The following is a 26275-nucleotide window of genomic DNA, read 5'->3' as shown; positions in this document are numbered from 1 at the left end:
TAGAGAACATTTTTGTTAAAAAAAAATAGTGGGGAGTTTTTTGTTTTTTTGTAACGGAAATTTAAATTTTCGGAGAAGTTGGGAAATTCAGTGTGATATGAGTTCACCAAAACTAGCGTTGAAATCAATAAAGGTGAGACAATTTGCTACTTAAGGTACTTACAAAGTAAAATAATAATAATAATAATAATTTTTATAAAGAAATTAGTTGAACAAAAAACATTGCTTAATTTAAATTTTCTATAAAAAAAAAAAACATTGCGGTATTGATTTTTATTGAAATGAACAAAGAATTTCCTTTAAAGACTATTGTAATTTGCAAAAAATATTAGCTGAATTTGATTTTTTATAGCTGAATTGTAGTAAATTATTATGTATTTTGTGGGAAAAATTTTTAGATTAGAAATTTTAAAACCAGCTACTTTGCTGAAATAAAATTTTCTATTGAAAACATTGCTGAATTGACTTTTTACGGACATTAACCAAGAATTCAAAGAAGGAAAATGTTAGCTGAATTAGACTTTTAATAGCTGAATTGAATAAATTGTTATCGATTTATGATTTTCAAACAAACTTCTTTGCTGAATGGGCATTTTCTATGGAAAAAAAACCAAACATTGCTAAATTTAAATTTTTTATAAAAATTAAATTAACAAATTGAATTGAAATTGAAATTAACAAAGAATTTTCTTCAAAGACTATTGTAAATTACAATAAATGTTAGCTGAATTTGATTTTTTATTATAATTATTATCTATTTTGTGGGAAAAATTTTTAGATTAGCGATTTTAAAACCAGCTACTTTGCTGAATTAAAATTTTCTGTCGAAAACATTGCTGACATTAACCAAGAATTCAAAGAAGGAAAATGTTAGATGAAGTCGATTTTTAATCGATGAATATAAATAAATGTTAGCTGAATTAGACCTTTAATAGCTGAATTGAATAAATTGTTATAGATTCATGATTTTCAAACAAACTTCCTTTCTGAATGGGCGTTTTCTATGGAAAAAAATTGCTAATTTCCTCCAATGATGTTTGCAAATTAAAAAATGTTAGCTGACTATATTTTTAGATAAACAATTTTTGGCATTTTTTTCTTCTAAAGAACACTATTGCTGAATTATGATTTTCCATAAGAAAATTCTGCTTAATTGGATTTTTTATTGAAAAAAAATGCCTTTGCAAATATTTTCCTCATTAAAATATTAAAAATTCTTTAAAAAAATGTTCTGAATTGCTAGCTTATTTCGCTTAATTGACTTTTCCTTATTTCGCTTAATTGACTTTTCCTATGTTTACTACCTGCAATGTTTCTATGAGAAAAGTCGTCAAAATAAGCATTTCTTTGCCAACAATAGAAATAAATTATAAAACTAGAAAGGTTGTCTTAAAACAGAAACAAATTTTTCACTGTTGACTAGATTTTTCACAGCTGAATTATGATAAATGTTGTCTATATTAACTTGTCTTGTTAGAAACGTTAAAAAATCTACGATTTTCAAACTAAATACTATGCTGAATCAACATTTTGGGTTAGAAATCATTGCTGAATTGACTTTAACCTGCAATTTTATTCAAAGAAGTTTGTAAATTGAATAGGCCTTTTTGAGCTGAACAGATTTTTTCGATGGACAACTTTTTTAAATTTAATTCATCTGCAGAAAGACATTTCTGAATTGCCATTTTTCTTAAAAAAATTGTGCTGCATTTGGATTTTCTATTAAAAAATTTTAAAGTTAACATTTATTTCATTAAAAAAAATTAAATTTCTTTTAAAATTTTTTCTCAGTTGAAATATTTATTAGCTGAATTGACTTTTTCTGTGGAAAAAATTTATATCATTCATATTTCACTGAATTGTTTGCTGAATTAATTTTTATGACCTGAATTGTTAGCTGAATTATATTGAGAAATTTATTAAAATGTCTTTATAGATATAATTACATTGCTGAATTTATTTTTTCTTAGGAAATGTTGGCTGAATTGATATTTTATGTAGAAAACTTGACTGAATTTATTTTTTTTATGAAAATAGTTTAGTGAATGGGCTTTTTCTCGACTTTTTTACGTAGCAGAAGTTATCTGAGTTGAATTTTTCTAAAAAAAAGTTTGTTGAATTTTCTTTTTATTGAAAAATTTTGCTGAATTAACTTTTTCTGTAGAAAAAAAAATATTGCTGAATTGACTTTTCTATAGAAAAAGTTTGTTGAATTCCCTTTTACAATAGAAAAAGTTTGCTAAATTGACATTTATTGCACAAACAGTTTTCTGAATTGGCTTTTTCTATAAAAAAAGGTTTTTAAGTTGACTTTCTCTATGGAAAAATGGGCTGAATTGACATTTAATACAGAAAAAGTTTGCTGAATCGGCCTTTTCTATTTTCTATTAAAAATCCGTTTTCTAAATTGACTTTTTTATAGAAAAGGCTTGCTGAATTGACTTTAACCTGAAATTTTCTTCAAAGAAATTTGAAGAATTGAATTGAAAATGCCTTTTTGAGCTGAACAGATTTTTTCGATGGGCAACTTTTTTAAATTTAAAAAATTTTACAGTTAACATTTATTTCATTAAAAAAATTAAATTTCTTTTAAAAATTTTGCTCACTTGAAATATTTATTAGCTGAATTGACTTTTTCTGTGGAAAAAATTTATATCATTCATATTTCACTGAATTGTTTGCTGAATTAATGTTTATGACCTGAATTGAATTAAATGTTAGCTGAATTATATTAAGAAGTTTATTAAAATAATAATAACATTGCTGAATTCATTTTTTTTAGGAAATGTTGGCTGAATTGGAATTTTATGTAGAAAACTTGACTGAATTTATTTTTTTAATGAAAATAGTTAAGTGAATGGGCTTTTTCTCGAATTTCTACGTAGAACAAGTTATCTGAGTTGAATTTTTCTAGCAAAAAAGTCTGTTGAATTTTCTTTTTTATTGAAAAATTTTTCTGAATTAACTTTTTTGTAGAAAAATATTGCTGAATTGACTTTTCTATAGAATAAGTTTGTTGAATTCCCTTTTACAATAGAAAAAGTTTGCTGAATTGACATTTAATAAACAAAATGTTTTCTGAATTGGCTTTTTCTATAAAAAAAGGCTTCTAAGTTGACTTTCTCTACAGAAAAATGGCCTGAATTGACATGTAATACAGAAAAAGTTTGCTGAATTGTCCTTCTCTATTAAAAACCCGTTTTCTAAATTGACTTCTTTATAGAAAAAGCTTGCTGAATTGATCGTGGATTTTTTAAAGCATATTTTTTTTAATAATCGTGGATTTTTTAAAGCATATTTTTTAATACTCGTGGATTTTTTTATAATATTTTTTTACTAATAGTGTTTTTTTTTAAATATTTTTTTATAATCTTGGATTTTTTACAAATATTTTTTTCAATAATTGTGTATTTAGTTTAAGTATATTTTTCAAGAATCCTAGATTTTTAAAGAATATTTTTTCAATAATCGTGGATTTTTTAAGCATTTTTTTCAGTAATCGTTGATTTATTAAAGAATTTTTTCCCACAATCGTGGATTTTTGAAGAATGTTTTTCAATAATTGTAGATTTTTTAAGAATAATTTTTTAATAATCGGGGATTTTTTAATAATATATTTTTCAATAAGCGTGGATTTTTTAAGAATATTTTTTCAAAAATCTTGAATTTTTCTAAGAATATTTTTCCAACAATCGTGGATTTTTTTAAAAATATTTTTTCAATAAACGTGGATTTTTTAAGAATATTTTTTCAATAATCGTGGATTTTTTTAAGAATATTTTTTCAATAATCGTGGATTTTTTAAGAATATTTTTTCAATAATCGTGGATTTTTAAGAATATTTTTTCAATAATCGTGGATTTTTTAAGAATATTTTTTCAATAATCGTGGATTTTTTAAGAATATTTTTTCAATAATCGTGGATTTTTTAAGAATATTTTTTCAGTAATCGTGGATTTTTTAAGAATAATTTTTCAATAATCGTGGATTTTTATATTTTTTCAATAATCGTGGATTTTTATATTTTTTCAATAATCGTGGATTTTTTAAGAATAGTTTTTCAATAATCGTGAATTTTTTCAATAATCATGAATTTTTTAAGAATATTTTTTCAATAATCGTGCATTTTTTATGAATATTTTTTTAATAATCGTGGATTTTTTAAGAATATTTTTTCAATAATCGTGGATTTTTTTAAGAATATTTTTTCAATAATCGTGGATTTTTTAAGAATATTTTTTCAATAATCGTGGATTTTTAAGAATATTTTTTCAATAATCGTGGATTTTTTAAGAATATTTTTTCAATAATCGTGGATTTTTTAAGAATATTTTTTCAATAATCGTGGATTTTTAAGAATATTTTTTCAATAATCGTGGATTTTTTAAGAATATTTTTTCAATAATCGTGGATTTTTTAAGAATATTTTTTCAATAATCGTGGATTTTTTAAGAATATTTTTTCAGTAATCGTGGATTTTTTAAGAATAATTTTTCAATAATCGTGGATTTTTATATTTTTTCAATAATCGTGGATTTTTATATTTTTTCAATAATCGTGGATTTTTATATTTTTTCAATAATCGTGGATTTTTTAAGAATGTTTTTTCAATAATCGTGAATTTTTTCAATAATCATGAATTTTTTAAGAATATTTTTTCAATAATCGTGCATTTTTTATGAATATTTTTTTAATAATCGTGGATTTTTTAAGAATATTTTTTCAATAATCGTTAATTTTTTAAGAATTTTTTTTTAATAATCGTGGATTTTTTAAGAATATTTTTTCAATAATCGTGGATTTTTTAAGAATATTTTTTCAATAATCTTGAATTTTTTTCAACAATCGTGGATTTTTTAATATTAATATTTTTTTCAAAAATCTTAAATTTTTTTCAACAATCGTGGATTTTTTAATATTAATATTTTTTTCAAAAATCTTAAATTTTTTTCAACAATCGTGGATTTTTTAATATTAATATTTTTTTCAAAAATCTTGTTTTTTTTAGAATAAATTCCCAAAAATCGTAGAATTTTAAATTTTTCTTTTAAAAATATTTAATATTATTTTAAAATATTCTTGAAAAAATCCACGTTTGTGGAAAAAATATTGTTTAAAAAATCCACGTTTGTGGAAAAAATATTGTTTAAAAAATCCACGTTTGTGGAAAAAATATTGTTTAAAGAATCCGCGTTTGTGGAAAAAATATTGTTTAAAAAATACAAGTTTGTGGAAAAAATATTGTTTAAAAAATCCACGATTGTGGAAAAAATATTGTTTAAAAAATCCACGTTTGTGGAAAAAATATTGTTTAAAAAATCCACGTTTGTGGAAAAAATATTGTTTAAAAAATCCATATTGTTTAAAAAATCCACGTTTGTGGAAAAAATATTGTTTAAAAAATCCACGTTTGTGGAAAAAATATTCTTTAAAAAATCCACGTTTGTGGAAAAAATATTGTTTAAAAAATCCACGATTGTGGAAAAAATATTGTTTAAAAATCTACGTTTGTGGAGAAAATATTGTTTAAAAAATCCAAGTTTGTGGAAAAACTATTCTTAAAAAACAAAAACAAAACAAAAGTGCCAAAGTGAATCTTAAAAAAAAAAATCATTATTGCTGAACAAATATTTTTAAAAATCCACAATTTTTGAAAAAAAAATATTCTTAACAATCCACAATTTTTGAAAGAAAAATATTTTTTAAAAAATCCACAATTTTGAAAAAAAAATTTCTTTAATTGTTGTTTTTTAAGAATATTTTTTCAATAAACGTGGATTTTTTAAGAATATTTTTTCAAAAATTGTGAATTTTTTAAGAATATTTTGTCAATAATCGTAGATTTTTTAAGAATATTTTTTCAATAATCGTGGATTTTTTAAGAATATTTTTTTCAATAATTTCAATAATCGTGGATTTTTTAATATTTTTTTCAATAATTTCAATAATCGTGGATTTTTTAATATTTTTTTCAATAATTTCAATAATCGTGTTTTTTTTTAATATTTTTTTCAATAATTTCAATAATCGTGGAATTTTAAATTTTTTTTTCAATAATTTCAATAATCGTGGATTTTTTAATATTTTTTTCAATAATTTCAATAATCGTGGATTTTTTAATATTTTTTTTTAATAATTTCAATAATCGTGGATTTTTTAATATTTTTTTCAATAATTTCAATAATCGTGGATTTTTTAATTTTTTTATCAATAATTTCAATAATCGTGGATTTTTTAATATTTTTTTCAATAATTTCAATAATCGTGGATTTTTTAATATTTTTTTCAATAATTTCAATAATCGTGGATTTTTTAATATTTTTTTCAATAATTTCAATAATCGTGGTTTTTTTAATATTTTTTTTCAATAATTTTAATAATCGTGGATTTTTTAATTTTTTTTTTTCAATAATTTCAATAATCGTGGATTTTTTAATATTTTTTTCAATAATTTCAATAATCGTGGATTTTTTAATATTTTTTTTAATAATTTCAATAATCGTGGATTTTTTAATATTTTTTTTCAATAATTTCAATAATCGTGGATTTTTTAATATTTTTTTTTCAATAATTTCAATAATCGTGGATTTTTTAATATTTTTTTCAATAATTTCAATAATCGTGGTTTTTTTAATATTTTTTTCAATAATTTCAATAATCGTGGATTTTTTAATTTTTTTTTTTCAATAATTTCAATAATCGTGGATTTTTTAATATTTTTTTCAATAATTTCAATAATCGTGGATTTTTTTAATATTTTTTTTAATAATTTCAATAATCGTGGATTTTTTAATATTTTTTTCAATAATTTCAATAATCGTGGATTTATTTTTTAATATATTTTCAATAATCGTGCATTTTTTAAGGATATTTTTTCAATGATCGTGGATTTTTTTTAATATATTTTTAATAATCGTGGATTTTTTAAGAATATTTTGTTCAATAATCGTGTTTTTTTAAGAATATTTGTTCAATAATCGTAGATTTTTAAGAATATTTTTTCAATAATTTCAATAATCGTGGATTTTTTAAGAATATTTTTTTCAATAATTTCAATAATCGTGGATTTTTTAAGAATATTTTTTTCAATAATTTCAATAATCGTGGATTTTTTAAGAATATTTTTTTCAATAATTTCAATGATATTTTTGAATAATCGTGGATTTTTTAAGAATATTTTTTTTTTCAATAATTTCAATGATATTTTTGAATAATCGTGGATTTTTTAAGAATATTTTTTTCAATAATCGTGTTTTTTTTAATTTTAATTTTTATGAATATTTTTCTATAATCTTGGATTTTTTAAAAATCTTGTATTTTAAGAACAATCTTCCAATAATCGTAGATTTTTAAATTTTTCTTTTAAAAATATTTAATATTATTTTAAAAATACTTTTTTCAATAATTATAGATTTTTTAAGAATATTTTTTTTTCAAAAAGTGTAGTTTTTTAAGAATATTTTTTTACAAATCGTGGAAATATTTTTCTTTTTTTTCATCTTGTCCCCTATACCTCCTTCCGTATACAGAAAATATTTATATATCATTATTGCAGCCCCGCCCTCTCCATACTGTCTGTGGAATGTATTCCATTTAGACGTTATTTATGAGACTATATACATATAGTACTCTCTACTATATATCTTGTTCTATAGAAAAAGTTTGCTGAATTGACTTTTTTCTATAGAAAACGTTATCTGAAGTGATAGTTTCTACAGAAAAAGTTTGCTGATAAAAATAGGGAAAAATGGTTAATTTAATTTTTTATAAGGAAAAAATAGAAAATTTCGGTGAGTGTCTTTATAGATTGGAGTCTTAAGGGATGAGCGGAAGAGAGTATTTTCTTATCTTCATAGATCGGAAACTTGTGTGAATTAAGACTTTCATCTATGGACAGTTCAAATTCCACCTACACAGCCGAAACCAAACCATTTCCCCAAAAATTATTCATTTAGGCGATTTTCACCTTCCTGGAAATTGAGAGGTAAACCGATATATTTCATATTTAAACCTGATCTATGCCTATGTTTTTTAACTTTTTTCTGTAGGAAAAGTTTTCTAATGAGACTTTTTCATTAGAAATAGTTTCTAACAAGACTAAAACTTCTGTAGAAGAAGTGTTTTTTTACAACCATGTTATCACCAGACTTTTTTCTGTGGAAAAATTATGTTCTCACTAGGCTGTTTCTATAGGAACAGTCGTCTCAGGAGAAACAGGGACTTTTTCCATAGAAAATGTTTTGTCCCAATTATCTTCGTTCTACGGGTTCTATGAGTACCGACATTGATTATACGCCCACATCAACAGATATGCACAGATTTAAGTTTATTTTAGAGTCAATTTGGTATTCCCATTTAATAATACATAATTTATTATGATTATTTATTACGTTCTATGAAAATGTTTCCTCCCTTTTCCCCACATATGACATCATTTTGAGACTTTGTTTTAATAGGAAAATCTGCAAAACTATGATTGATTTTTTCCATTTCAATTCTTTAATGGATATTAACAACAACAAAAAACAACAAAGTCCCAATTAATGAGAAACCTTATCAATGGTAAATGATTTGTTATTCCACCTAGTTCTCCTCCTGCTACTCGCCCTCCTCCATTGATGGCTAAAGTGTGTAATATGTTTGTTCACAAATAAAATTAGTCGTATTGAAAATAGAATAAACATGGTGGGAGAAGGTAGATAGATGGTAGGTAAATCGGTATTAGAGATAGGAAGAGATAACATTATTATATTCCATGTGTTGGGTGTCAAATTGACTGAGGGAATGCTAGCTAGATGTTGATTTTATGAGTTTTTGAACAAATTCAATAAATTCAGATTATGGTGTCATAAATAAAGTGTAAATGGAATGCATTGAACAGGCAATATGGAGGGGCGGGGGTTGCAATCAAACTATGTAAATATTATATAGAGAAGAGTATATGTAAATTGAAGCTTTTATACATATGTGCCCTGATGTTCATTGATCTTTACAATCTGTATACGAAAGGAGGTATAGGGGACAAGAGGAAAGAAAAAAATATTACGCGATTTTTTTAAAAAAATATTCAAAAAAATCCATGATTTAAAAAAAATATTAATAAAACCGAAGATTGAGGTCCTCACGCTCAATTATCTTGGTTTTTATTACAATTCATGTCGAACAAAACATAGAAATACTTAAAAAAATACTGTTAAAAAATCCACGGATATGGACAAAAAATATTCTTAAACAATCCACGATTATTGAAAAAATATTCTTTAAAAAATCCACCATTATTGAAAAATATTATTTAAAAAATCCACCATTATTGAAAAATATTATTTAAAAAATACACCAATTTTGAAAAAAATATTCTTAAAAAAATCCGCGACTATTGAAAAAATAGTCTTAAAAAATCCACGAATATTGAAAAAATATTCTTAAAAAAAATCCGCGAATATTAAAAAATAGTCTTAAACAAATTCACGAATATTGAAAAAATATTCTTAAACAAACCCACGAATATTGAAAAAATGTTCTTAAAAAAATCCACGTTTATAATTGTTTCGACGTTTGTGGAAAAAATATACTTTAAAAATGCCACATTTGTGGAAAAATATACTTTAAAAAATCCACGTTTGTGGAAAAATATACTTCAAAAATCCACGTTTGTAAAAAAAATATTCTTGAAAAATCCATGTTTGTAAAAAAAATATTCTTAAAAAATCCACGTTTGTGGAAAAAATATTGTTTAAAAAATCCACGTTTAAGGAAAAAATATTCTTGAAAAAAATCCACGTTTGTGGAATAAATATTGTTTAAAAATCTACGTTTATGGAGAAAACATTGTTTAAAAATCTACGTTTATGGAGAAAACATTGTTTAAAAATTCACGTTTGTGGAAAAATATTCTTTAAAAAATCCACGTTTGTGGAAAAAATCTTCTTTAAAAAATCCACGTTTGTGGAAAAAATATTCTTAAAAATATCAACGTTTCCACAAAAAAATATTATTTAAAAAATCCACGTTTCCACAAGAAAATATTCTTTAAAAAATCCACGTTTCCACAAAAAATATTATTTAAAAAATCTATGTTTCCACAAAAAAAATATTCTTTAAAAAATCCACGTTTCCACAAAAATATTCTTTAAAAAATCCACGCTTCCACAAAAAAATATTCTTTAAAAAATCCACGTTTCCACAAAAAAATATCCTTTAAAAAATACACGCTTCCACAAAAAAATATTCTTTAAAAAATCCACGTTTCCACAAAAAATATTCTTTAAAAAATCCACGTTTATAGAAAAAATATTCTTTAAAAAATCCACGTTTATAGAAAAAATATTCTTTAAAAAATCCACGTTTATAGAAAAAATATTCTTTAAAAAATCCACGTTTATAGAAAAAATATTCTTTAAAAAATCCACGTTTATAGAAAAAATATTCTTTAAAAAATCCACGTTTATAGAAAAAATATTCTTTAAAAAATCCACGTTTATAGAAAAAATATTCTTTAAAAAATCCACGTTTATAGAAAAAATATTCTTTAAAAAATCCACGTTTATAGAAAAAATATTCTTTAAAAAATCCACGTTTATAGAAAAAATATTCTTTAAAAAATCCACGTTTATAGAAAAAATATTCTTTAAAAAATCCACGTTTATAGAAAAAATATTCTTTAAAAAATCCACGTTTATAGAAAAAATATTCTTTAAAAAATCCACGTTTATAGAAAAAATATTCTTTAAAAAATCCACGTTTATAGAAAAAATATTCTTTAAAAAATCCACGTTTATAGAAAAAATATTCTTTAAAAAATCCACGTTTATAGAAAAAATATTCTTTAAAAAATCCACGTTTATAGAAAAAATATTCTTTAAAAAATCCACGTTTATAGAAAAAATATTCTTTAAAAAATCCACGTTTATAGAAAAAATATTCTTTAAAAAATCCACGTTTATAGAAAAAATATTCTTTAAAAAATCCACGTTTATAGAAAAAATATTCTTTAAAAAATCCACGTTTATAGAAAAAATATTCTTTAAAAAATCCACGTTTATAGAAAAAATATTCTTTAAAAAATCCACGTTTATAGAAAAAATATTCTTTAAAAAATCCACGTTTATAGAAAAAATATTCTTTAAAAAATCCACGTTTATAGAAAAAATATTCTTTAAAAAATCCAAGTTTATAGAAAAAATATTCTTTAAAAAATCCACGTTTATAGAAAAAATATTCTTTAAAAAATCCAAGTTTATAGAAAAAATATTCTTTAAAAAATCCAAGTTTATAGAAAAAATATTCTTTAAAAAATCCACGTTTATAGAAAAAATATTCTTTAAAAAATCCACGTTTATAGAAAAAATATTCTTTAAAAAATCCACGTTTATAGAAAAAATATTCTTTAAAAAATCCACGTTTATAGAAAAAATATTCTTTAAAAAATCCACGTTTATAGAAAAAATATTCTTTAAAAAATCCACGTTTATAGAAAAAATATTCTTTAAAAAATCCACGTTTATAGAAAAAATATTCCTTAAAAAATCCACGTTTATAGAAAAAATATTCTTTAAAAAATCCACGTTTATAGAAAAAATATTCTTTAAAAATCCACGTTTATAGAAAAAATATTCTTTAAAAAATCCACGTTTATAGAAAAAATATTCTTTAAAAAATCCACGTTTATAGAAAAAATATTCTTTAAAAAATCCACGTTTATAGAAAAAATATTCTTTAAAAAATCCACGTTTATAGAAAAAATATTCTTTAAAAAATCCACGTTTATAGAAAAAATATTCTTTAAAAAATCCACGTTTATAGAAAAAATATTCTTTAAAAAATCCACGTTTATAGAAAAAATATTCTTTAAAAAATCCACGTTTATAGAAAAAATATTCTTTAAAAAATCCACGTTTATAGAAAAAATATTCTTTAAAAAATCCACGTTTATAGAAAAAATATTCTTTAAAAAATCCACGTTTATAGAAAAAATATTCTTTAAAAAATCCACGTTTATAGAAAAAATATTCTTTAAAAAATCCACGTTTATAGAAAAAATATTCTTTAAAAAATCCACGTTTATAGAAAAAATATTCTTTAAAAAATCCACGTTTATAAAAAAAATATTCTTTAAAAAATCCACGTTTATAGAAAAAATATTCTTTAAAAAATCCACGTTTATAAAAAAAATATTCTTTAAAAAATCCACGTTTATAGAAAAAATATTCTTTAAAAAATCCACGTTTATAGAAAAAATATTCTTTAAAAAATCCACGTTTATAGAAAAAATATTCTTCAAAAAATCCACGTTTATAGAAAAAATATTCTTTAAAAAATCCACGTTTATAGAAAAAATATTCTTTAAAAAATCCACGTTTATAGAAAAAATATTCTTTAAAAAATCCACGTTTATAGAAAAAATATTCTTTAAAAAATCCACGTTTATAGAAAAAATATTCTTTAAAAAATCCACGTTTCCACAAAAAATATTCTTTAAAAAATCCACGTTTATAGAAAAAATATTCTTTAAAAAATCCACGTTTATAGAAAAAATATTCTTTAAAAAATCCACGTTTATAGAAAAAATATTCTTTAAAAAATCCACGTTTATAGAAAAAATATTCTTTAAAAAATCCACGTTTATAGAAAAAATATTCTTTAAAAAATCCACGTTTATAGAAAAAATATTCTTTAAAAAATCCACGTTTATAGAAAAATATTCTTTAAAAAATCCACGTTTCCACAAAAAATATTATTTAAAAAATCCACGTTTATAGAAAAAATATTCTTTAAAAAATCGACGTTTATGGAAAAAATATTCTTTAAAAAATCCACGTTTATAGAAAAAATATACTTTAAAAAATCCACGTTTATAGAAAAAATATTCTTTAAAAAATCCACGTTTATAGAAAAAATATTCTTTAAAAAATCCACGTTTATAGAAAAAATATTCTTTAAAAAATCCACGTTTATAGAAAAAATATTCTTTAAAAAATTCATGTGTAGAAAAAATATTCTTTAAAAAATCCAAGTTTGTGGAAAAAATATTCTTTAAAAAATCCGCCTTTGTGGAAAGATTTTTCTTTATAAAATCCGAGTTTGTGGAAAAAGTATTCTTTAAGAAAACCACGTTTGTGGAAAAGATATTCTTAAAACATTGAAAAATCATCTTCTTGTGTTGAAAAGGGGGAAAGAGAAATGAGAAACACCTTTTCCCCATGAAAATTTGTAAATATTTTTTTTGTCTCTAAATTTAAATTTTTTCGCAGGTTATTTACCTATTGCTTTTTGCATGATCCTTTATTTTTGTTAATACTGCTGTGCCTTTGTGTTTGTGATTTTTCCATGTTGCCTGTTTTGTTTGTGTTTGTCAAGAGTCAAATGAAAAAAATTGCTCGTCATCTGTTATTTCGTTTGATTGCCAACTGTTTGTTTTGTTAAGTCAAATGAAAAGCTGTTTGTTAATTAAGTTACATTTATTAAGCCTTTGTTTATTTTCAAAACAAAATGGCTATGTTTGCAGAATGCCTTGCCTTAAGTTTTAAATTTTTAAATATTTTAATTAAATTTTATTTTAACCTAACCTAAAAAAACTAATCCTTCTTTTATTAATTTTCTTTTAAAAATTTGTCATTTTTTTGTTGTGTAATTAACCTTAATTAATTTTTCTTTTATGTTTGTTTTTCTCTTCTTCTTCTTCCATGCGGAATATAAAAAATATTGTTTGAATTTTTTAATGCAAACCATGTCTGCGCTGCTCGCTCGCTCTTGCCTTGCCTTTCAACTCAAAACGCTTGCTGCAATGAATGATTTGTTCTTTTTCCTTGGCAACAACAACAACAAAATATAAAATTTGAAAAAACAGATCAACGAAGCTCTGGAATCGGCGCTGGCAGCAATTGACAAAGAGTCCAACCTCCACCAGCAGCACCACCAGACCAACGGGGAATATTTCCCACAGCCACAAACTGTCCCATCCAGTAATAATGCAAACAACAACAACAACACCATTAACACTAGCATCAATGCCACCAGTCACAATTCAATGCTAGAGGTTGCCGCCAATCCAGAAGAGATAATTACCTTAACAAATAAAACCGATGAAGAAAAACAATTTCTAAGCGAAGGTGAAACAACAACAAAAATCCAAGAAGCCTTGGAGATACAAGAAAAATCTGAAGAAGAAATTTCCAAGGAGCCCATATATGAGAATGTTAATGTGCAAACAAGTGAACAACAACTACAACAGCAACAAACAATCATTCCAAGTATGAACAATAAACAACAACCCCAACAATCTGAACTAAATCAAAATGAGGAATTCTCAAATCAAAATTGTAGTCAAATTAAACAAAGTCAGACAACAACAACAACAGCGCCAATTTTAGTAGCTAATAATACCAATAACAATAATAACAACAGCAACAATAATAATGTAGATGAGTTAACAAATGCTTTTGCTAATGCAACACTCTTAACAACAAACAACACAACAACAAATTTGCCAACAGTTGCAGCAGCAACTGTAGATAGTGAACAACTAACGGACAATACTAGCAACAACAACCCCAACACCACACCATCAATGTTTAGTGAAACCTTTGAAACCATTATTGAACAGACTAAACCAAACGATGATGAACCCATTGAACCCTATTATCAAGTACCCAAATCCAGCGAACCCTACTACGATGCCCCCAAACACTTAAAACCCATACCAGTCTATGAAAACATTGAGATTTTCTTCAATGGCAATGGCCTGGGTGGCGAAGAGTCCTCCATGCATTTGGAACCACCCAAAGAGAAGCCACCACCACCACCCATAGAAAGTCCACCCCTCTTCGATGATGTTGATAGTAGCCACACCACTGATACCTATTCTTCATCGGAAAACACTTATGAAACATTGACACGTCATCAGTTAAATCACCACTTACAATATCAGCAGCAACAACAACAGCAGCAACCCCAAGATCATCCTTCACCACCCATGAAGCGTATGAATTCCACCAAACGTATTAAGAAAGAATTGCGCAATAAACGTTCCAGTTTTTTGGGTATTGAGGGCAGCTCCATGGATGATGATGATTCATATTTGGAATTGACAGTGGCCCCACCACCCGACATGGCCCAATTGTTGCAAGAGGAACGACGGCTGGAGAAGCAAATGTACTTAAAGGCGGGATTGTGTGACAGCTCCGATACAGGTAAGTTGAATAATTTAAAGGTTATTCGATGCCATAGTTTGCTCCTCATATTTCCGACCCAGTCATTCATTTTACGAAGCTGTTTCTTTCCTTTTATTGCTGAAACTCCTCAAAAACGTGATATTAGGCATTTCAACTCTTCTCCCTCTTATAAAGTTACCACCCGATTTCAAATATTTTCCACTCAAACTGGAAATGTTTGGAGATTTTCTCTCAAACGGTAATATTTTGTCCCTGCATCAAAGCTCCAGCAATCCTACTGTATGTTGAGCCTAAAATTATGCAACATTATTCAATGTTTTTATACTCTCCGCTTTTCTGTTAACGAGAGTAATATACCCTTATATCACCAACGTAGTCAGGGGGTGTCCCGGGGGGTAAATCGTAAATTTTCAGAAATTTTTTCGTATATTTTACTCATAAAAGTTTAAATGTTGTCCATTGGGCCCCGCCCGAAATGGTGCCCAGGTGCATTTCTGACTACGTCCCTGCCTTATATTATAGACTTTGATGCGATCTAAAATGTGCCTCATAGAAATAATGATGTTGAATCACAAATATATTTGGACGAAATCCGTTGCAGACAATTTGGAGTCGATTTCGCTAAAGTCGACTTATCTTTGTCCGTACGCCTGACTGTCGAGATGGCTGGTGCGTACGATAACTCTTGAACGAATCAAGCCACTACTCGGATCGTTTTTTTACAGCAGATATTCCTTGTGGGTACTAACGACCCTTAATTTTTTCCGGGGACAAGTACACACTTATTTATATAATGTTCCGAAACCCGAACCAAGTATGCAAGTTGGTCCATACTTTGCACATTACAATATTACTGCCAATCATATAGAAGCCACCTTTCTCTCAAAAGGGGCTATAGAAGCACCGTTAATTTCAGAAAGGGTCTATAGAAGCACTCTTACTTTCGGAAAGGGCCTTTAGAAGCACCCTTACTTTCTGAAATGTCTATAGAAGCATCCTTCCCTTCTGAAATGTCTATAGAAGCATCCTTCCCTTCTGAAAGAGTCTATAGAAGCATCCTTTCCTTCTGAAAGAGTTTATAGAAGCACCATTCCCTTCTGAAACAGACTACAGAAGCACCCCTTCTTTCAGAAATATGTCTATAGAAGTACCCTTTCCTTCTGAAAAGGTCTATAGAAGTACCTTTTCTTTCAGAAAGGGTCTGTAGAAGCACCCTTCCCTTCTGAAAGAGTCTATAAAAGCACCCTTTCTTTCAGAAATGTGTCTATAGAAGCACCCATTCTTTCACAAAAGGTCTACAGAAGCACCCTTTCTTTCAGAAATGTGTCTATAGAAGCACCCATTCTTTCACAAAAGGTCTACAGAAGCACCCTTTCTTTCAGAAATGTGTCTATAGAAGCACCCATTCTTTCACAAAAGGTCTATAGAAGCACCCTTTCGTTCACAAAGGGTCTAAAGAAGCACCCTTTCTTTCAGAAATGTGTCTATAGAAGTACCCTTTCTTTCAGAATGGGTCGATAGAAGTACCCTTTCTTTCAGAATGGGTCGATAGAAGTACCCTTTCTTTCAGAATGGGTCGATAGAAGTACCCTTTCTTTCAGAATGGGTCGATAGAAGTACCCTTTCTTTCAGAATGGGTCGATAGAAGTACCCTTTCTTTCAGAATGGGTCGATAGAAGTACCCTTTCTTTCAGAATGGGTCGATAGAAGTACCCTTTCTTTCAGAATGGGTCGATAGAAGTACCCTTTCTTTCAGAATGGGTCGATAGAAGTACCCTTTCTTTCAGAATGGGTCGATAGAAGTACCCTTTCTTTCAGAATGGGTCGATAGAAGTACCCTTTCTTTCAGAATGGGTCGATAGAAGAACCATTTCTTTCGGCATTCAGAAAGGGTCTATAAAAGCACCCTTTCCTTCCGAAAAGGTCTATAGAAGCACCCTTTCTTTCAGAAAAGGTCTATAGAAGCACCCTTTCTTTCAGAAAAGGTCTATAGAAGCACCCTTTCTTTCAGAAAAGGTCTATAGAAGCACCCTTTCTTTCAGAAAAGGTCTATAGAAGCACCCTTTCTTTCAGAAAAGGTCTATAGAAGCACCCTTTCTTTCAGAAAAGGTCTATAGAAGCACCCTTTCTTTCAGAAAAGGTCTATAGAAGCACCCTTTCTTTCAGAAAAGGTCTATAGAAGCACCCTTTCTTTCAGAAAAGGTCTATAGAAGCACCCTTTCTTTCAGAAAAGGTCTATAGAAACACCCTTTCTTTCCGAAAAGATCTTTAGAAGCACCCTTTCTTTCAGAAAAGATCTTTAGAAGCACCCTTTCTTTCAGAAAAGATCTATAGAAGCACCCTTTCTTTCAGAAAAGGTCTATAGAAGCACCCTTTCTTTCAGAAAAGGTCTATAGAAGCACCCTTTCTTTCAGAAAAGGTCTATAGAAGCACCCTTTCTTTCAGAAAAGTGTCTATTGAAGCACCCTTTCTTTCAGAAAAGGTCTATAGAAGTACCCTTTCCTTCCGAAAAGGTCTATAGAAGCACCCTTTCTTTCAGAAAAGGTCTATAGAAGCACCCTTTCTTTCAGAAAAGGTCTATAGAAGCACCCTTTCTTTCAGAAAAGGTCTATAGAAGCACCCTTTCTTTCAGAAAAGGTCTATAGAAGCACCCTTTCTTTCAGAAAAAGGTCTATAGAAGCACCCTTTCTTTCAGAAAAGGTCTATAGAAGCACCCTTTCTTTCAGAATGGGTCGATAGAAGTACCCTTTCTTTCAGAAAGGGTCGATAGAAGAACCATTTCTTTCGGCATGGATCTATAAAAGCACCCTTTCCTTCAGAAAGGGTCTATAAAAGCACCCTTTCCTTCCGAAAAGGTCTATAAAAGCACCCTTTCCTTCAGAAAAGGTCTATAGAAGCACCCTTTCTTTCAGAAAAGGTCTATAGAAGCACCCTTTCTTTCAGAAAAGGTCTATAGAAGCACCCTTTCTTTCAGAAAAGGTCTATAGAAGCACCCTTTCTTTCAGAAAAGGTCTATAGAAGCACCCTTTCTTTCAGAAAAGGTCTATAGAAGCACCCTTTCTTTCAGAAAAGGTCTATAGAAGCACCCTTTCTTTCAGAAAAGGTCTATAGAAGCACCCTTTATTTCAGAAAGGTCTATAGAAGCACCCTTTATTTCAGAAAAGGTCTATAGAAGCACCCTTTCTTTCAGAAAAGGTCTATAGAAGCACCCTTTCTTTCAGAAAAGGTCTATAGAAGCACCCTTTCTTTCAGAAAAGGGGTATAGAAGCACCCTTTCTTTCAGAAAAGGTCTATAAAAGCACCCTTTCTTTCAGAAAAGGTCTATAGAAGCACCCTTTCTTTCAGAAAAGGTCTATAGAAGCACCCTTTCTTTCAGAAAAGGTCTATAGAAGCACCCTTTCTTTCAGAAAAGGTCTATAGAAGCACCCTTTCTTTCAGAAAAGGTCTATAGAAGCACCCTTTTTTTCAGAAAGGTCTATAGAAGCACCCTTTATTTCAGAAAAGGTCTATAGAAGCACCCTTTCTTTCAGAAAAGGTCTATAGAAGCACCCTTTCTTTCAGAAAAGGTCTATAGAAGCACCCTTTCTTTCAGAAAAGGGGTATAGAAGCACCCTTTCTTTCAGGAAACGTCTATAGAAGCACCCTTTCTTTCAGAAAAGATCTATAGAAGCACCCTTTCTTTCAGAAAAGATCTATAGAAGCACCCTTTCTTTCAGAAAGGGCCTTTAGAAGCACCCTTTCTCTCAGAAAGGGTCTTTAGAAGCACCCTTTCTCTCAGAAAGGGTCTATAGAAGCACCCTTTCTCTCAGAAAGGGTCTATAGAAGCACCCTTTCTCTCAGAAATGGTCTATAGAAGCACCCTTTCTCTCAAAAAAGATCTATAGAAGCACCCTTTCTTTCAGAAAAGGTCTATAAAAGCACCCTTTCTTTCAGAAAAGGTCTATAAAAGCACCCTTTCTTTCAGAAAAGTGTCTATAGAAGTACCCTTTCTTTCAGAAAAGGTCTATAGAAGTACCCTTTCCTTCCGAAAAGGTCTATAGAAGCACCCTTTCTTTCAGAAAAGGTCTATAGAAGCACTCTTTCTTTCAGAAAAGGTCTATAGAAGCACCCTTTCTTTCAGAAAAGGTCTATAGAAGCACCCTTTCTTTCAGAAAAGGTCTATAGAAGCACCCTTTCTTTCAGAAAAGGTCTATAGAAGCACCCTTTCTTTCAGAAAAGGTCTATAGAAGCACCCTTTCTTTCAGAAAAGGTCTATAGAAGCACCCTTTCTTTCAGAAAAGGTCTATAGAAGCACTCTTTCTTTCAGAAAAGGTCTATAGGAGCACCCTTTCTTTCAGAAAAGGTCTATAGAAGCACCCTTTCTTTCAGAAAAGGTCTATAGAAGCACCCTTTCTTTCAGAAAAGGTCTATAGAAGCACCCTTTCTTTCAGAAAAGGTCTATAGAAGCACCCTTTGTTTCAGAAAAGGTCTATAGAAGCACCCTTTATTTCAGAAAAGGTCTATAGAAGCACCCTTTCTTTCAGAAAAGGTCTATAGAAGCACCCTTTCTTTCAGAAAAGGTCTATAGAAGCACCCTTTATTTCAGAAAAGGTCTATAGAAGCACCCTTTCTTTCAGAAAAGGTCTATAGAAGCACCCTTTCTTTCAGAAAAGGTCTATAGAAGCACCCTTTCTTTCAGAAAAGGTCTATAGAAACACCCTTTCTTTCAGAAAAGGTCTATAGAAGCACCCTTTCTTTCAGAAAAGGTCTATAGAAGCACCCTTTCTTTCAGAAAAGGTCTATAGAAGCACCCTTTCTTTCAGAAAAGGTCTATAGAAGCACCCTTTCTTTCAGAAAAGGTCTATAGAAGCACCCTTTCTTTCAGAAAAGGTCTATAGAAGCACCCTTTCTTTCAGAAAAGGTCTATAGAAGCACCCTTTCTTTCAGAAAAGGTCTATAGAAGCACCCTTTCTTTCAGAAAAGGTCTATAGAAGCACCCTTTCTTTCAGAAAAGGTCTATAGAAGCACCCTTTCTTTCAGAAAAGGTCTATAGAAGCACCCTTTCTTTCAGAAAAGGTCTATAGAAGCACCCTTTCTCTCAGAAAAGGTCTATAGAAGCACCCTTTCTCTCAGAAAAGGTCTATAGAAGCACCCTTTCTTTCAGAAAGGGCCTTTAGAAGCACCCTTTCTCTCAGAAAAGGTCTATAGAAGCACCCTTTCTTTCAGAAAAGGTCTATAGAAGCACCCTTTCTTTCAGAAAAGGTCTATAGAAGCACCCTTTCTTTCAGAAAAGGTCTATAGAAGCACCCTTTCTTTCAGAAAGGTCTATAGAAGCACCCTTTCTTTCAGAAAAGGGGTATAGAAGCACCCTTTCTTTCAGAAAAAGTCTATAGAAGCACCCTTTCTTTCAGAAAGGGCCTTTAGAAGCACCCTTTCTCTCAGAAAGGGTCTTTAGAAGCACCCTTTCTCTCAGAAAGGGTCTTTAGAAGCACCCTTTCTCTCAGAAAGGGTCTATAGAAGCACCTTTTCTCTCAGAAAGGGTCTATAAAAGCACCCTTTCTCTCAGAAAGGGTCTATAGAAGCACCCTTTCTCTCAGAAAGGGTCCATAGAAGCACCCTTTCTCTCCGAAAGGGTCCATAGAAGCACCCTTTCTCTCAGAAAGGGTCTATAGAAGCACCCTTTCTCTCAGAAAGGGTCTATAGAAGCACCCTTTCTCTCAGAAAGGGTCCATAGAAGCACCCTTTCTCTCAGAAAGGGTCTATAGAAGCACCCTTTCTCTCAGAAAAGGTCTATAGAAGCACCCTTTATTTCAGAAAAGGTCTATAGAAGCACCTTTTCTCTCAGAAAGGGTCTATAGAAGCACCCTTTCTCTCAGAAAGGGTCTATAGAAGCACCCTTTCTCTCAGAAAGGGTTTATAGAAGCACCCTTTCTCTCAGAAAGAGTCTATAGAAGCACCCTTTCTCTCAGAAAGGGTCTATAGAAGCACCCTTTCTCTCAGAAAGGGTCTATAGAAGCACCCTTTCTCTCGGAAAGGGTCTATAGAAGCACCCTTTCTCTCAGAAAGGGTCTATAGAAGCACCCTTTCTCTCAGAAAGGGTCTATAGAAGCAACCTTTCTCTCAGAAAGGGTCTATAGAAGCACTCTTTCTCTCAGAAAGGGTCTATAGAAGCACCCTTTCTCTCAGGAAGGGTCTATAGAAGCACCCTTTCTCTCAGAAAGGGTCTATAGAAGCACCCTTTCTCTCAGAAAGGGTCTATAGAAGCACCCTTTCTCTCAGAAAGGGTCTATAGAAGCACCCTTTCTCTCAGAAAGGGTCTATAGAAGCACCCTTTCTCTCAGAAAGGGTCTATAAAAGCACCCTTTCTCTCAGAAAGGGTCTATAGAAGCACCCTTTCTCTTAGAAAGGGTCTATAGAAGCACCCTTTTTCTCAGAAATGGTCTATAGAAGCACCCTTTCTCTCAGAAAGGGTCTATAGAAGCACCCTTTCTCTTAGAAAGGGTCTATAGAAGCACCCTTTTTCTCAGAAATGGTCTATAGAAGCACCCTTTATTTCAGAAAAGGTCTATAGAAGCACCCTTTCTTTCAGAAAAGGTCTATAGAAGCACCCTTTCTTTCAGAAAAGGTCTATAGAAGCACCCTTTCTTTCAGAAAAGGTCTATAGAAGCACCCTTTCTTTCAGAAAAGGTCTATAGAAGCACCCTTTCTTTCAGAAAAGGTCTATAGAAGCACCCTTTCTTTCAGAAAAGGTCTATAGAAGCACCCTTTCTTTCAGAAAAGGTCTATAGAAGCACCCTTTCTTTCAGAAAAGGTCTATAGGAGCACCCTTTCTTTCAGAAAAGGTCTATAGAAGCACCCTTTCTTTCAGAAAAGGTCTATAGAAGCACCCTTTCTTTCAGAAAAGGTCTATAGAAGCACCCTTTCTTTCAGAAAAGGTCTATAGAAGCACCCTTTCTTTCAGAAAAGGTCTATAGAAGCACCCTTTCTTTCAGAAAGGGCCTTTAGAAGCACCCTTTCTCTCAGAAAAGGTCTATAGAAGCACCCTTTCTTTTAGAAAAGGTCTATAGAAGCACCCTTTCTTTCAGAAAAGGTCTATAGAAGCACCCTTTCTTTCAGAAAAGGTCTATAGAAGCACCCTTTCCTTCAGAAAAGGTCTATAGAAGCACCCTTTCTTTCAGAAAGGTCTATAGAAGCACCCTTTCTTTCAGAAAAGGGGTATAGAAGCACCCTTTCTTTCAGAAAAGGTCTATAGAAGCACCCTTTCTTTCAGAAAGGGCCTTTAGAAGCACCCTTTCTCTCAGAAAGGGTCTTTAGAAGCACCCTTTCTCTCAGAAAGGGTCTATAGAAGCACCTTTTCTCTCAGAAAGGGTCTATAGAAGCACCCTTTCTCTCAGAAAGGGTCTATAGAAGCACCCTTTCTCTCAGAAAGGGTCCATAGAAGCACCCTTTCTCTCAGAAAGGGTCTATAGAAGCACCCTTTCTCTCAGAAAGGGTCTATAGAAGCACCCTTTCTCTCAGAAAGGTTCTATAGAAGCACCCTTTCTCTCAGAAAGGGTCCGTAGAAGCACCCTTTCTCTCAGAAAGGGTCTATAGAAGCACCCTTTCTCTCAGAAAAGGTCTATAGAAGCACCCTTTATTTCAGAAAAGGTCTATAGAAGCACCTTTTCTCTCAGAAAGGGTCTATAGAAGCACCCTTTCTCTCAGAAAGGGTCTATAGAAGCACCCTTTCTCTCAGAAAGGGTCTATAGAAGCACCCTTTCTCTCAGAAAGGGTCTATAGAAGCACCCTTTCTCTCAGAAAGAGTCTATAGAAGCACCCTTTCTCTCAGAAAGGGTCTATAGAAGCACCCTTTCTCTCAGAAAGGGTCTATAGAAGCACCCTTTCTCTCGGAAAGGGTCTATAGAAGCACCCTTTCTCTCAGAAAGGGTCTATAGAAGCACCCTTTCTCTCAGAAAGGGTCTATAGAAGCAACCTTTCTCTCAGAAAGGGTCTATAGAAGCACCCTTTCTCTCAGAAAGGGTCTATAGAAGCACCCTTTCTCTCAGGAAGGGTCTATAGAAGCACCCTTTCTCTCAGAAAGGGTCTATAGAAGCACCCTTTCTCTCAGAAAGGGTCTATAGAAGCACCCTTTCTCTCAGAAAGGGTCTATAGAAGCACCCTTTCTCTCAGAAAGGGTCTATAAAAGCACCCTTTCTCTCAGAAAGGGTCTATAGAAGCACCCTTTCTCTCAGAAAGGGTCTATAGAAGCAACCTTTCTCTCAGGAAGGGTCTATAGAAGCACCCTTTCTCTCAGAAAGGGTCTATAGAAGCACCCTTTCTCTTAGAAAGGGTCTATAGAAGCACCCTTTTTCTCAGAAATGGTCTATAGAAGCACCCTTTCTCTCAGAAAGGGTCTACAGAAGCACCCTTTCTCTCAGAAAGGGTCTATATAAGCACCCTTTCTCTCAGAAAAGGTTGATAGAAGCACCCTTTCTATAAGAAACGGTTGATAGAAGCACCCTTTCTATAAGAAAGGGTCTATAGAAGCACCCTTTCTATAAGAAAGGGTCTATAGAAGCACCCTTTCTCTCAGAAATGGTTGATAGAAGCACCCTTTCTATAAGAAACGGTCTATAGAAGCACCCTTTCTATAAGAAAGGGTCTATAGAAGCACCCTTTCTATAAGAAAGGGTCTATAGAAGCACCCTTTCTCTCAGAAATGGTCTATAGAAACACCCTTCCTTCTAAAAGAGTCTATAGAAGCACCCTTCCGAAAGAGTCTCTAGAAGTGCCATTCCCTTCTGAAAGAGCGTCCAGAAGCACCCATTCTTTCACAAAGGTTCTATAGAAGCACCGTTTCGTTCAGAAGAATGTCTATAGAAGCACCCTTTCTTTCAGAAGTGTCTCTAGAAGTACCTTTTCTTTCAGAAGTGTCTATAGAAGTACCTTTTCTATAGACACTTCTGAAAGTGTCGATGACTATTTTAGACTCTGAATCGTTGTCTATCAAATTTCCCATAGTTCTGACAGATACCCAAATGTTATGGAGTCAAGAATTTGATTGCCCTTTTTCTTTGAGAAGATACCATCAAATCTTTGGTGGGTTATTAACCGAACTTTTCAAAGCAACTTTTTATAGCTACGTGGGCTTTCTGTCACAATGTCCATATCTACACAGTTCACATATCAGATTATTAATTAAGTGCAAAGTGTCTCAGGTCAGGTCATCAGTCGAAAAACTGTGTAACACAACATTGTTAAGACATAAAATGTATCTGATTTTACCTTTCCAATCAATGTCTGCCTGCCCTGCTTTCCAATGTTTGTTACTTTTTGTCTTTTCTTTTTATACTTTTTTCTTCTTTGTTTTGGGCCTAATCCATTTAGTTAGGTTTGTTGCCGGCGAAAGGTTAAGGGTGAAAATGTAAGGAAATGCTAGATTCAATGAAGAAATTTTAATATTTTAAAGGAAAACTAATTCCACTTTTGAATCATTTCTAGTGGTACTTCAAAAACCCCACGACTATGGCTCTTATTGCCTTACAACCCTTACGCTTATTCTTGGCTAAAATTTCCTTGTTGTTTTTGGAATTTTAATCTCTTTTCACCTATATGTTTTCTCTCCATTCAAGGTGAAAGTCGTGATTCCGGTGTCTCTGAAAATCATTCACGTCAAAGTAGTGAACATTACACCAACTCATCAGAAGAAAATGAACCCCATGATGACAGCACCTCTCCTCTAACACTGCAAACACCCATTACTTTGGATCCACCCACCAATGATATGATCTATCAAAACGATGGCCTGCTCACTGTCGCCCCCACACCTCTTCTACAAACTGTCAAAGGTAATTCTGCTGAATCATGGACTGAATCGGCCACGGTGGCTGCTGCTGCCACTCAATCTTTGACCGAAGCCACTGCAACTGCCAATGCCAAAATGCTCTCCATAGAAGAGAAAATACGCGAACAAGAAGAAGTGCTACGCGTTGAACGTGAACTATTGCAGCTGGAACAGGAGGAGTTAAAGAGACAAAGAGAAAATCTAATGCTAAGAGAAAATATGGCACGGCGTGAGCTACAACATGGAGCGAAAATGTTAATGTCAGCAAATCGTAGATCTTTACAAGATTTAAACGGTTTGGGGGCAATGACGGTGCCCTCAGGTGGTGGAAATGTCAACATTGATCATAATATGCTACCACCCACCAATGGAGTTTATCAAATGAATGGCTATCAACAACAACACTATCCAGCCAATTCAAACCAGTCACATCAACAACAAATCTATGCTAATATTCCAAATTTACAACAACAATATTACCAAATGGATACCGACTATCGTAAATCTATGTCGGATATAAATGAGTTTTCCAAAAGGATGATGCAGCCCCCAGTGCCACCCTCTAAACCCATGAGGGCAATGCATGTCAATACCAATGTCAGCAATACAGTCAATGGTATGCCACAACACAATGGTGGCGGTATACCTTTGGATTCGTCTGATTTCTCCTCACGCCAAAGACATTCTTTGAATTCTCAACATTTTGGTGGTTCTTTGGTAAAAATTGCCCCCACAGCTGCTCCCCGTAGTGGGGCACCCCACATCTATTCCAACTATCAGCATCATCAGTCGGAACAAAATTTAAATACAGTCGTTAATGGCCAAAACGCGATAAACGCAACGGCAACAGTCAATCAGTCACTATATCCCGGTAATATGTCACGCAATACCCTGCATGCTCTCAGTGCCACACCCAAACCCAAATACACAGATGGTTGGGTACAAGTGCAACAACGTAAAAGTTATGATAGCAATTTGACCAATGATCCAGCCTGGATTTCAGCCTATCAACAGAAACGTAAATCCATGCCAGATGCCTATCATGGTCATAGCAATAATCATTGGCTAGTCCAGGAAGCTGAACAAAGACGTTTGGTGGAACAACAGCAACAGCAGAGACGTGTGCAATCTTCCTCAAATACCCCAACCCATACCACAACGGTTAAACAGCTAACAAATGGTGGTGGAGTATCGAGCTCCTCAAATGGCAAACCTTTACCCGACTCCATAATACAAACCCTTACCGAAAGGGTCCAAAGCAAAGGCATTGGGGAACGTAAGCGGTAAGCGTTTAAAAAAATAG

The 26275-nt window shown here is 30.8% G+C and overlaps 1 protein-coding gene across 7 annotated transcripts in view; it reads left to right on the top strand.

Moving 5' to 3' along the window:
* The window catches only part of smash (smallish), a 393042-nt gene that overhangs the window by 355636 nt on the left and 11131 nt on the right, over positions 1-26275 (top strand). For all 7 annotated transcript variants that reach the window (XM_073984255.1, XM_073984264.1, XM_073984273.1 and 4 more), the window contains 2 exons: positions 13847-15188; positions 24761-26255. In XM_073984255.1, coding sequence (XP_073840356.1) covers positions 13847-15188; positions 24761-26255 — 2837 coding nt within the window. The remainder of the gene's footprint in view (positions 1-13846; positions 15189-24760; positions 26256-26275) is intronic.

This window comes from Musca autumnalis, unplaced genomic scaffold (assembly GCF_047663935.1).
Source record: "Musca autumnalis isolate F117 unplaced genomic scaffold, ASM4766393v1 scaffold_1, whole genome shotgun sequence".
NCBI lineage: Eukaryota > Metazoa > Arthropoda > Insecta > Diptera > Muscidae > Musca > Musca autumnalis.
Note: the sequence above shows the minus strand (reverse complement) of the source record. Positions and strands in the feature narration are given on the sequence as shown.